Source organism: Poromitra crassiceps (assembly GCF_964638095.1).
Source record: "Poromitra crassiceps genome assembly, chromosome: 30".
In the NCBI taxonomy this organism is placed as follows: Eukaryota; Metazoa; Chordata; class Actinopteri; order Beryciformes; family Melamphaidae; genus Poromitra; species Poromitra crassiceps.
Genome location: NC_139652.1, coordinates 5,019,369 through 5,033,169, shown reverse-complemented (window position 1 = coordinate 5,033,169; position 13,801 = coordinate 5,019,369). Strand labels below are relative to the sequence as shown.

At 43.8% G+C, this 13,801-nt stretch overlaps 1 protein-coding gene across 1 annotated transcript; it reads right to left on the bottom strand.

Moving 5' to 3' along the window:
• Positions 1-1,651: 1,651 nt before the first annotated feature.
• kcnj11l (potassium inwardly rectifying channel subfamily J member 11, like) lies at positions 1,652-12,569 on the bottom strand (the record flags this gene model as incomplete). The annotated part of the gene is made up of 5 exons (XM_083663235.1): positions 1,652-2,079; positions 2,782-2,989; positions 7,317-7,586; positions 9,999-10,235; positions 12,405-12,569. The coding sequence occupies 5 exons, from the start codon at positions 12,567-12,569 to the stop codon at positions 1,652-1,654; spliced, it is 1,308 nt and encodes a 435-aa protein (XP_083519361.1).
• Positions 12,570-13,801: the final 1,232 nt, after the last annotated feature.

Here is a 13,801-nt window from a genome sequence, read left to right as displayed (position 1 = left end):
TTTTTTTAAGATTATTTTTTGGGCATTTCACCTTTATTTATTTTTATATAGGACAGTAGGCAGACAGGAAAGGTCGGATCGGCCGCACGGATGGCCGAGGCTTCGTGTTATGGTATATTATAAAACAAACTATGCTTTGGGGGATGATTTGGGGCATGATTGACAGGTCGCCTATCCAGTGCTTGTGCAGCTCACAGTCACTGTGGCTACGTCCATATTTATATACAGTCTATGCATACAAACACTGGTTCTCATGTTACTGCCATGTAGAATATAAATATTGTGCTTTATCGGATGGAATATATTGTATAGGCTACGATAACGACACAGGAGAAGCGCTCTCAAGGCAGAGCAACATGTCATCAGGGAAAGTCGACACTAAAATGTTCTAGCCGAGAGTCTATTTGTACTGAGAGAGGATTGAGTATTTCCTGGGTCTCAGCATGGACTCTTAAGAAGAAGGATCAGACAAGAAGCATGTCGCAGCGTTTGAATTTTGCATTGGGGCCAGTTGTATTGAAGTGAATGAGGCGGCAGAGTAAGTCCCACTATAAACCATCATATCTGTGTCGTTTCACCTTCGATTGAAAAATGCTTCCACCAGGCAGATCCTGGCTCTGTCCAGCAGCTGCATATAGCTCAACTCAAGCCCCTGTTTGGTCCAAGACAGAGCGAGATTAGCTAAACCAGAGGTTCTCAAAATGTTTTTCAGCCAAGGACCCCTTACAAGATAGAAAACACTTTGTTTCCACGGTAACGTGCTTGACTTTTAAATTGATAGGTTTGTTAGATTAAAATGTAATCAGATTCAGTTCAGATTCATTTATTTAAAGAATGGGACATTGCACATTGATGAACAGTACAGCCGTACAGTAAACATGCCAGGTTATAGCCCAAGGGCTAGTTTCCACCTGTAGTCCCATGGCAGGTTGATGTAATCTTAAAAGATTAATAATAAAAAAGGTTAGAGAGCGTAAACCTGAGTAAAACACACAGAACATGCAACAAAACATGACGAGCGACATGTCCCTAGGAGAGACTCACATGCATATTACATTATATAAAAAGATAAAAAAAATAAAAATAAAAAAAAAGACTGAGAAAACAGTTAATACAGTTAAGAGAGCTAAGAGGACAAGAAGAAGGTTAAGTATGATCACATTGCTGGTTTGATATGAGCCATAGTTTCAACTGGCCTTTAAAGGTGGTGAGACTAGGGCATTCTCTAATAGAGGGAGGTAGATTATTCCAGAAGGTGCTTCCCATGAAGGATAAGGATAATCCATGAACCATTTTAGATTTAAAGCATCAAATATTTTCGTTGAACTATGAAGCTTTTGCAACAACAAAAAAGTTTTTATTTTTATTTTCCTGAAAACTTCCTGACCCCCTTGCAAAGTGCCACGGACCCCTGGGGGTCCCCAGACGCCCATTTGAGAACCACTGAGCTAAACTACATAAAGATACATGACCAAACAGGGCATCAGTCAACATCACGTAATGTCTTTTCTTTAATCTGGTGGAATCATTGGAATCAAGGTGAAATGACACAGAGATGATGGTTTATAGTGGGACTTACCCTGCCTGCTCCATTCACTCCAATACAACTGGCCCCAATGCAAAATTCAAACAATGTGACGTATTAAGGGTCTCAGTCGCTCATATCTCCAAGCCCCTCCTCCTCGATCTGTCGTCCAATCACCTCCAGCTGCACCGTTTTCTTCTGCCCGTTGTTTTTCTCTGCCTCTTTCTCTGATTGGGCGACGCACCAGGGCTGAGGGGTGGAGCCATCGCAGGCGCGCCCCCCCCTGCGGAAGCCCCCCCTGCCGGCACGGACCAGCCCCCAGCCCTGGGGCAGGGGGTCTGCCGCGCCCTCCTGCACGCCGCGTGTCTGGTCCAGCTCCTTGGCGCTGAGCGACGACATGCGCACGGGAACCGTGTTTCCGAACTTGGAGTAGTCCACGGAGTAGCGCGCGTCCTCCTCCGTCATGATGGAGACGAAGCGCCGCCCCCACAGGATCTCCTCGGGCGTGTAGGAGGTCCGCGCCTGCATGGTGATCCCCGTGGTCTCCACCACACCTGCCAATCAGACTGCCATTAGCTCCACCAGCCAATATAAACGACACACAACTCACATCCTCTCTCTCTGGGAAATTGGCCACGGTGTTTTTTGTGATTTTCACGAAGTCATACATCAGGGAGAGGCTGATAAAAATAGTGGGGACACGTTCATTCATTTCAATGAGCGAAAATTAAAACAAGGAAGTCAAGCGCGTGCCGCCTATATAGCCAATCAGACTTGCGCGATACCATGACGTAGTCAACGACACTAGACATTTCACTAGGTAGCAGACACTGCTCGCCGACACTTGAAAGTGTCGACGCAAGTCCTCATTTCTGTCGGCGACCGTTTCAAAAGTGTCGGCAGACGAAGCATAAATTGGGATTAAGGCCCCCAACCACCCCCACTATGGCCTCTGCCTATCCGCCTTTCCCCTACTAACGCTGTCTGCCCGCATCCACCCACCTACCACTACCTATGTAGCTTTTGATCATCCACTGTTTTTATCTACTTATTGCTTGCTGACTATTGATTTATTGTTGAATGTATGTTGTTTGATGCCTTGACCACAAATGAAGTTCCTTCACGGTAGAAATTAACTACTGTGAACTTTGAACTTGAAAACTCTAGCCAAAACTTTTTTAATATGTTTTTAATCAACCAATAAATAATCGATTAGCCCAGTGGGGAGTAAACATGCATTTTGGAAGGGCACTGACCTTCCAGGATGACGATGATCTCCAGGTCGTCGGAGGCCAGTGACCGGGCGGAGAGCTCGTACAGAGGACTTCCTCTCTCGATGGTGTGGCTGATGATCAGAGGAGACACCAGGAAGATGCCGTTGCTCCTCAGAGGGTTCTCCACCTGGATGTCCAGCTGGCACACCGGGATCACCTCGCCCTCCGTCGTCACCGTGCGCCGGATCACCTGCACCAGGCGGGTCAAAGGTCAAACCCATTTGAGTTCACGGGCCACATGCGACCCAATTTGTTCTCACTCTCAAGTGGGCCCGACAAAGAAAATCAATAATAACCTATAAATGATGAAACCTTCGTAAAATGCGTATAAAAATAGTTTTACTGGTTCAAACCAAACGGTACAGATATATTTAGAAACAGGAGAGATAAAGCAAAAATGAGATAGGGTGTTTGCGCTCTTGCTACAAGTCCAAAGAAACACTCACATCAGGTGCGTAGGCCAAAAAATTGTCATGAAGGAACCAGGAGAAGCTCGCACACTGATAGAAAAAATGGAATGTCCACTCCAAAGGTTCACGGATATAAAGAAGCCATAAATTTAATGGTCCATAAATGAATATACAAAACAATACAAATGTGCTACCATGTGAAACAAAAGAAAGAAAACTGAACAGAAACGTTTCGGCTCCTCTAGTTGTTCAGTTACCTTCTTATCTGAGAGATACCAGTGACTTTCTAAAACAATTGTCGGAGGTCCAACTTCAACCTCTTGATCCTGACTATCATTTGATTACGTTGGATATCACCTCTTTGTATACCAATGTACCGTATAAGGAGGGTCTGGAAGCATTACAACATTATCTAGACAAGAGATCTGAAGATATTCCATGTACTTCAGTTTTGCTAGATCTTGTATCTATACTATTGAAGAAGAACTATTTTCTATTTGAGTCTGATTTCTACCTTCAGAAACATGGTGCAGCTATGGGTTCGATTTTCTCTCCTGACTATGCTAACTTATTTATGGGTTTTCTAGAGGAAAAGCACATTTGGAATAATAATCCATTTTCTGATCATGTTGTGTTCTGGCGCCGTTATCTCGATGACATATTCTTAACTCATTCAGTGCCAGCCACTTTTGGAGAACGGATGCTCCCAGTGCCAGAGTTTTCAGAGCGTTTTCAGTGATTTCTCGAGGCCCACAGAATATTGTGTGATATTACTATGTAAACACCGAACACGCACAAGAACGAGCTGGCTCTATTGTATCATCAGCAAAAAAAAGTTTATTGATACCATTTTCCGTTCTTTAGTTATGAGCCGGAGAAGATAGGTTGTTTTCAGCGTTTTCAGGCTTTTCAAATTATTAGCTGAGATAATCCGCCTTTTGTGAAATGCAGCATTTCAAGCACATTCACTGAGTCTGAAGATAATATTTGCTGATGTAGTGACGTAGTTGTTGTGTGATGCCCTGCGTGCACCACCCCCCTCCCCCCCTCCCCCCGTAAACTCCTCCCCACACTGCACACAGCCTCACGCAACCATTATATTTTCGGAGTGCTGCATTTGTGTGCTGCTGTCGGCTCTCAGCGCCACAGCAGGGAAGAGCCAACCCGGATTGCTGAATGGTTTGGCGTCAGGGGCTGCTTTCCTGTCTGCTAATCGGGTGGAGAAACTATACAGACAGACAGACAGACAGACAGGGACAGAGGGGCTCAGTTGTGAGCGCGGATTGACTCCTGTTCGGAGCCAATGTCAGCTCCCGCGACAGAGCAAATGGCTCTGGGAGCATGCATCGGGTTGTCTTTGATCCACGGCTTTTAGGCTGTTTCTCGGACCTGTCTCTAATCTGGACTGCACCGAGCAAGCACTGTCGCCACCTAATGAGTCCGTAAAATAGGTTATACACCTCCAATAGCTACTATAGTTGTACAGGAGCTGCGGAAGGCTTTGATCGACGTCCCACCGTCAAAAAACGCATTGGACGTCGAAGGACGTCCGTGGCATTCTACGTCACTATTTAATTGGACGTCGAAGGACGTCCATGGCATTCAATGAGTTAATATGGAAGGCTCCACTGGAAACATTTAATCACTTTCTAGAGTATATCAATACACTAGTACCTTCTATCAAATTTAATGCAGAGGTGAGCAAGACTGACGTAGCATTCCTTGACACCAGAATAACACTAAATGCAGGTTGCATATCCTCCACTCTATACACTAAACCAACTGACCGTAATAGCCTTCTACATGCATCTAGCTCACATCCTATTCCTCTAAAAAGGGGCCTTCCATATTCACAATTCTTAAGACTAAAACGCATTTGTTCAAATAAGTTTGATTTTGAACAGAGGGCCAAGGAAATGTATGATCGTTTCCTCCTTCGTGCATATCCAAAGTCATGGTTGGATGCAGCCCTTAATAAGGTACGTCATGTCGATGACAATCCACCAGGACACGCCAGAGATAAACAAAAACAGCATTCAATTAAGTGTGCTACTACATATACCTCTACGAGTCAGGAAATTAAGGAAATTATCAAGAAACATTGGCATGTGTTAACCTCTGATCATGTTTGTCAAAAACTTTTTGCTCAACAACCTCTGTTTTGTCATTACAGACCCAGAAACATCAGGGATTTCCTGGTCAGGGCAGACACATATACAGCCCCCTCAGCATCTGGACGGCTCACTGAAATGACGGGCTTTTTTCCTTGTCGTTCTTGTACAGCATGCAGAGATTCGTGTAAGCGTACAAGTACTTTTGCTAGTCATACTACTGGCAAAAAGTATGATATAAGACAGTTTTCCACATGCAGTACTAGCAATGTCATATATCTAATCTCATGTCCATGTGGACTTCAATATGTTGGAAAAACGATACGACAAATAAAAACAAGGATTATTGAACACAAAAGTGCAATTAGGAGAGGAGACGAAAAATCATCTATTGCCCGTCATTTCAGAGATGCTAACCATCCTATTTCCTCTCTCACGTTCTGTGTTATTCAGCAGTTAAAAGCACCACGTAGGGGAGGGAATATGGAACGTCTTCTTCTTCAGGCAGAGTGCAAATGGATATTCTATCTCCAAACTCTGCATCCAAAAGGTCTTAATGAGGAGATGTCACTAAATTGTTTCATCTAGAACATTGGGCTAGTATATGTGTGTCTGCCATAATCAGATTTAGCCTATAGCTTGTTTCTTTCTTTGTTTCTTTCTCTGTCTTTGGACTTTATATTATAGTATATATTTTTTAAATTGTCAATGTACTTTAAATAATTACTATTAATCTGGAGTAAATCAGGCTTCTTCTCTGTTAACCTCAGAATATGCTGTTTTTGTAACCAGCTTTAGATATCATACATCCTTTAAATGTCTTGACATAGCCCTGTAACATGAATGGATCCATTCACAGATTGACTCTGCCTCCAATCTATAAATAGAGCACAGGTGTGTGATTAGCCCTTTAGGCAGACTGAAGATGGCTTTGTAGCCGAAACGTTTCTGTTCAGTTTTCTTTCTTTTGTTTCACATGGTAGCACATTTGTATTGTTTTGTATATTCATTTATGGACCATTAAATTTATGGCTTCTTTATATCCGTGAACCTTTGGAGTGGACATTCCATTTTTTCTATCAGTGTGCGAGCTTCTCCTGGTTCCTTCGAAACAGGAGAGATCACATAACATTTCACTGGGACCAAAACGTTAAAAAAAATGCGGGTTTAAAGAACATATTTTTTCCATGTTTTTTTTGTTTTCGTCCAAGTGAAATGTTCTATGGTCGCTCCCGATCGTAGCGTTAGCTGAACCGTTTGGTTCGACGAAGTACAGCTATTTTTTATAAGCATTTTACGAAATGTCTATGGGAAAATAAATGGCAGATGAAAATCTCTGATACAGTGCTGAAGCAGGAAGTGACGTTTCACTTTTACTCTCTATAGTCAAAGGTAATGAAATATGTATCATATACTGTAGTAATACCGAAAACATGAATAGGCTACTTAATATTTAAATAATTTCGTTTTTTTTAACCTGGACTCTATATATATATATTTTTTTATGTATAACTAATAAATGTGAACAGATATATTTGAGTTCCTCGCCGTTCCTGCTATCTGTTGCATTATTTAGGCCTCCGCCCTGACGGCCAGCAGCTCGCGATTTTCGCTGTCTCTCCAGTTAGCGTTAGCCATTTCTTTGTTCGTCTTTTGTCTCTGCGTTTAGTTGTTCGGTTGTTCACGAAGTGTCCACAAGCAAGTAACACTGCACACTAGCCCCGACTCAGTTTAGACGCATAGCAGCAACGTCATCAATAACTGCGACTGCTAAACTACAGCCGTATGCTCCGGAGTCGCGGGAGTGCGCTCAAAACGGAGAAATGGTTCTAAGGTGAGCAGGAGTTCAGTGCATGTTTAGAAACAGCTTATATGTGTGTGTATGTGTGTGTGCGTGCGTGCGTGTGTGCGTGCGTGCAAATAGGCGAATCTCCGAAAATGTTGCCGTGCTCCTTTAAGGCAGAGCTCGAGGCTCTCAGGTGGAGCTGGACTTCACCTGCAGCTGGACAGTAGCAGAGATGATCATGCTCTTCCTCAGGTCTCCCACTCTGAACATGAAGGTAGGTCGTCCGTTGCGTGGAGCGACCACAGCATGTCTGGAGAAGATGAGGGTCTCTGCACGGCGGTTGGCCTGAGCCGTCTTCATGAAGACACAGCCCAGCATGACCGCGTTGATGATCAGACCCAGGATGTTCTGCACGATCAGCACCATGATGGCCAGAGGACACTCCTCTGTCACCATCCGCCCTCCAAACCCTATGGTGACCTGAGGCACGGAATGCATTTATTTAAAATAGAAAATATGAATAACGATTACAGTTACAGTTTAAATTTGGTGGTATTCTGAAAACAGTTACTGTCTTTAAAAGGAGATTACTTTATGGCAGTGGTCTTCAACAGGGGGTCTTGGGCCCCCAGGCGGTCTGCAGAGGTACTGCAGGGAGTCCGCCAATTTTTGTCAGTAGTTTGTGAAAATAAAATAAAATCTATTAAAAAAAATATATATATTGCGTAAACGACAAGCATTAATAGGGAATAATAAGCTACTTTTGACAAAAAATATTTATAATGCGAATCTGATGAAGCGATTGTTCCTTCTTTCCTTTTTTAATGTAATCTATTAATAAAAGAAGTGTCAATCCTGATATCCTGCTGTGCGCCGGATTATAAATGTTATTATAGGCCACACTTAAAATGCAACACAGGTTTATTTTATTTTTATTTGTAGGGGGTCCCTGCTCTGTTTCTCTATCAACCAAGAGGTCCTTGGGCTGAAAAAGGTTGAAGACCCCCACCTGTTTTATGGGATTATGTTATTTGTTTTGTTTTATTTGCTGTCAAATTCATATGAGGCACGCATTTCTCAAACAGATTTTTTTAATGCGTTTTTGACATATATAACACATTTGACTTACAAACATGACATCAGACACCACATTGCCCTTGTGTTTTACATACATTCAGAGTGACTCAGGCAAATGGGCTCAGCAAGACACCGTTGAATAATTCCCAAAGTAATCCAAAGTATTTAGAATACGTTACTTAATTTGAGTAATCAAATAGAATGTTACACATTACATTTGAAGGTAGCTGTATTCAGTCATCTGTAGTGGAATAATGTTTGAAAAGTAACCCTCCTAACAGTGCCTGCAGTGGAAACGGTGACGATGTCCAGCCACTGACCTAAATAATAGGGACAAAACCCATCCACTATATTTTGGACTCAGGTTTTGCAGCAAAGTGCCATCAGCTCACGTGAGATGGGGTTTCCCAGAGCCCTGCCTGCTATTGGTCCATGATCGGCAAGCTGCGCAATCACTGGACAGCCGACCTGTCAATCACCCCCTTTTCTACCATCTATTTTACTCCAAAAGGAGGAGTTATATATAAAAAAATGACCCCCCTACAGTTGTTATGAAAAGGTGTAATTACCGTAACTATATAGACCAAAACCATGTTTGAGTCCAGGATGTAAAGATGCTTAATCAGTGTTACAAAGTGGGGCATTTTAACATGGGGGTGAACGAGAAACGATGGAACTTCTGAGTCCTGCCTCAAGTGGCCATTCGAGGAACTACAGCTTTCAGGATTACTTCCGCATCTTCCTGGGAAATCCCCCGGAGCTTGCCCACTGTGTTCAGCTAACAATCGTCACTGTGATACTGACAGTAGAACTCTGTTACAAAGCCTGGCAAACAGTGAAGCTGGCTGAGTCCTTCATAATAACAATAATTGAAGCTGTAAAACGGCCTCTGAAAATCACTCAGGACTGGTGCGAGAGGCGTCCACAAGCACTCCGGAGTGAATGCGAGTCACGGTTTCTGAGTAGATGCCGTTAATGTGTGATTACGGGTGTTAGCGGTTAGCTTAGCACACGCTTAAATCGGTACTGCGTCGTCATTCTTTGGGCTAGCAACACCAAACTTGGTGAAGTCCCTACTACGGGTGTTGTGACTGATGTGCCCGCCGAGTTTCACGGTCATAGGCCACTGTGATGTGGACATCTGATTGATTGATTTTGGTCAAAATCTAATTGGCTAATAACCGCCATTTTTTACCTAGTCTGGGGCCAAAATCAAATTGGCTAATAAATCTAATAACGGTCTGTGCTTTTGTACTCCAAATAACACTTCTTGTCCGTATTAGGAATACCTAATAAGGCGACATTCACACCATAAGCGCTTTTTTCAGTCAGAACGCTATGAAAATCATGTTAACAGCGCTTCCATTGTGCACAAAACACAGCGCACGGAGCATTTTTTTTGCGCTCCGTTTGTTTCCCCCTGTAGTCGCGTGCAGTACAGATCAGAACACAACGACCACAAGGACGGTAGCCAGCTGGTTTTGTCTGTTTGATGTTCTTCACTGTCAACATGAAAGCCAGATTATTGCCAATTCTGGCAGCAGCCGAGGTTGAAAATCCCTCGGGAGGAGAAAAGGTAGGAGTAGTGAAAAAGACGAGCAGCGCACTTTTCCTCTAATGTTCAACTTTTTTCAGCTTTAAAACGGCCACAGTGCTCCTCCAAAAACAACAGACTCCACCAGCGCTAAACGCCAGGTGCGTTCATTAAAAGAGGAGCACGTCTAGTGCGTCCTTACATAGAGAATGAATTGCAGAAAGACGCTGGCAGCTCCAAAAACGCTTTTGGTCTGAATGTCCCCTAATAGTATCCGTCACCTGGACTTCAATGGAGAAGAGGAAGGCGGAGGTGAAGGAGTGGATAGCGGTGACACAGGGCACGCGGGCCTCGCCCTCTGGGCCGCGCGGCTCCAGGTCTCCGTGGGCGAAGGCCAGCAGCCACCACACCATGGCAAACAGCATCCAGGAGCACAGGAACGCCGAGGTGAAGATCAGCAGAGAGTGCTGCCACCTCAGGTCCACCATGGTGGTGAAGACATCCTGCAAGAACCGGCCCTGCGCACGCACACGCACGCACGCACACACACACACACACACACACACACACACACAGACACACGCACGCACGCACGCACGCACACGCACACACACACACACACACACACACACACACACACACACACACACGCGTAGAATGACGTCTGTTAGAATATCTGACGTCTGTTAGAAAACCCAATCAATCATCACTCCCCATGCTTAAACCCACCAATCATCATGCCTCATGCCTAAACCTAACCAATCAACACTCATCATGCCGAAACCTAACCAATCAACACTCATCATGCCTAAACCTAACCAATCATCATGCCTCATGCCCAAACCTAACCAATCACTCCTCATGCCTAAACCCAACCAATCATCACTCCTTATTTCCCTCGACAGCACGTTGGCTCTGTTGTCTCACAGCAAGAAGGTCCCGGGTTCGAATCCCGGTCCGTCCCAGGCCCTCCCTGTGTGGAGTTTGCATGTCCTCCCCGTGTTCGTGTGGGTTTCCTCCCACCACCAAAAGACATGTATGTTAGGGCTAACACTCCTGTTAGTCCCCCTGACCAAGGCAATGGCTAAAGAACTGGAGTTGGTCCCTGGGCGCTGCACTGCGGCTGCCCACTCTGGCTGCCCACTGCTCTATAGTTCTAGGAAGGTGGGTGGGTCAAATGCAGAGGATGAATTTCCCCATGGGGATAAATATAGGATAACTTAACCTTAACCTAACCAATCCTCACTCCTCATGCCTAAACCTAACCAATTACCAGTCATCATGCCTAAACCTAACCAATTACCAGTCACCATGCCTAAACCTAACCAATTACCAGTCATCATGCCTAAACCTAACCAATTACCAGTCACCATGCCTAAACCTAACCAATTACCAGTCATCATGCCTAAACCTAACCAATTACCAGTCATCATGCCTAAACCTAACCAATTACCAGTCACCATGCCTAAACCTAACCAATTACCAGTCATCATGCCTAAACCTAACCAATTACCAGTCATCATGCCTAAACCTAACCAATTACCAGTCATCATGCCTAAACCTAACCAATTACCAGTCATCATGCCTAAACCTAACCAATTACCAGTCATCATGCCTAAACCTAACCAATTACCAGTCATCATGCCTAAACCTAACCAATTACCAGTCATCATGCCTAAACCTAACCAATTACCAGTCATCATGCCTAAACCTAACCAATTACCAGTCACCATGCCTAAACCTAACCAATTACCAGTCATCATGCCTAAACCTAACCAATTACCAGTCATCATGCCTAAACCTAACCAATTACCAGTCATCATGCCCAAACCTAACCAATTACCAGTCATCATGCCTAACCCTAACCAATTACCAGTCACCATGCCTAAACCTAACCATCAATAATGTCAAATCCTGAGCTTGAAACCATGGGCGTCGTTAGGCCTGTTTTTTTGTTTTTTTTTAATAGCCCGGGATCTTTTTGTTTGTTTGTTTGTTTGTTTTTAGAAAAATCGCCCCGCCCCCGATCAGATCTATTAATCTGTCTTTCATGCTTTAAAGCCCTCTCAAAAATAACATGATATATGATATCGTTGATCAGAAATGCAACAATTTGCTTATTCAAGTATATAGAAGGAAGAGACATCATTCTCATCATAGCTTTCGAATTTTGTATTGGGGCTAGATTTTGGGGACAGTTCTATTGAAGTGAATGGGGCAGGCATGGAAAGTCCCACTATAAACCATCATGTGTTGTTTCACCTTTGACTGAAAAATGCTTCCACAGATTGCAAAATTCAAACGCTGTGATGTGAGTGATGTCTTTTCCTTCTTGATAGGTTCCTTGTCTGTTTGTCAATCAAGGCTAATGTGCTGAATTAACAATTTGTGAATTTGCTATGGGGACTACCTTGAACCCTTTTAAGGACCCCTGGTGGTCCCTGGACCCCACTTTGAAAACAAAATTCCCCGGGGGAACCGCCCAGCTGCCCCAGATCTCCCTAAAGAGGGCTGGGCTAAGTTCCCAACGTCTTCAGACCCTAGAAACACCCCCTGCTTGAAAAATTGGATCGAAGGACTTCTCAGAGCAATTTTCACACTTTGCAAAGTCATCCTGTGGGCCGGATTGGACCTTTTGGCGGGCTGGTTCTGGCCCACGGGCCGTATGTTTGACACCACTGCTCTACCTGCTCTCTGATGTTTTTGTGGGCCACGTTGCAGGATCCAGACTTGGTGATGAAGCGGGCTCTCTGCGCTTTCGTTCTGACCCGGCTCGGTTGGCTCTGGTCCTCGGCCAGCCGGGTCAGCAGGAAGCCCTCATGCAGGAGGCTCAGCCCCTTCCTGGCCAGCATGCTGCTCACAGCCTGTCACCTGCTAACACAGTTTACAACCAACGCTGTCATTCACCATCACTATAAACAAAAACAACTATAGCCATCCATACTCTCAACACCAGACCCATGAGAGTTCTTACGCTGATACACTGTTACTGCACACTGCAGATCTCTCTCTGGGTCTGTGACACTGCTCACTCCAAACAGGTTTTGGAATCCTGGCCAGTGATTGGTGGTTTCGGAATCCCGACCCACTCTCTCATGTGTGCTACGACCTGTCAGTCATTCAATTGTTCCCGACCTCAAAACATACTCATTTATGTCTGTATGCGGAGCAGCGATTCAACGTCATATTTGAGTCGGGGAGAGACTATAGTCATCCTATGATCAAGTTTAGCAGGACACTAAACAAAATCATAGCATATAATATTGATACGGTTACATTAAAATACATATATGTTAATTAAGGGTTAGTAGCCTAATTAAGGATGAGTTCATGCTTAAATAGGCTAACTAACGCTTAATTAATGGTTCACTAATGAGTCTAGTAATCATTTACAATGCTTTCATGTTAACTATGTGGTTGGGTTGAGGCATGAAGTCAGGTGACAAGGATGTTAATTAAACGTTAGCTAACCAAGCATTAAATAACTGTTAAGCAGCTTAATTCATTAATTAACCCTTATTGTGAGGTGTTACTGGAATTATAAATGTTATAGGAATATCCTAATTAGCCTATATCATTGGGAGATTAGAAATATAGAAACATTAGGTTCCATTAGACACTACAAGAAACTCCCTACAGGAATATTATTTGTGATATTATAGGACATAGCCTACAATAAAGAACAATCACTAACTCATTATTTATTGAGTAGCCTACCACCATGATTATTAGCTTTTTAGCTTCATATTTCGGAATAAGCTTCCACTCTGCTTCGTATTTTAATCATTAATTTATTAGCTAAACATGAGTCATGACATGAAATGGTAGGCTAATTGACTGTAGGCTGGATAAACGCCCATTGAAAACACAACACCGCCCACAACGAGAGGCTGATGGGGGATACGTTACCCGTTCAGGAAAGAGCAGCTCCGCGACGCGTTCAATAACTAATATAAATTATAAGATATATTTTTCACTTTAGATGAAAACAAAAACAACAACAACAGGGGGAAAACATCGGGTTCCATCAGGTGCTACACAGACCCCACAGCTTGACCACCGTCAAGTTAGACAGAAGAACATA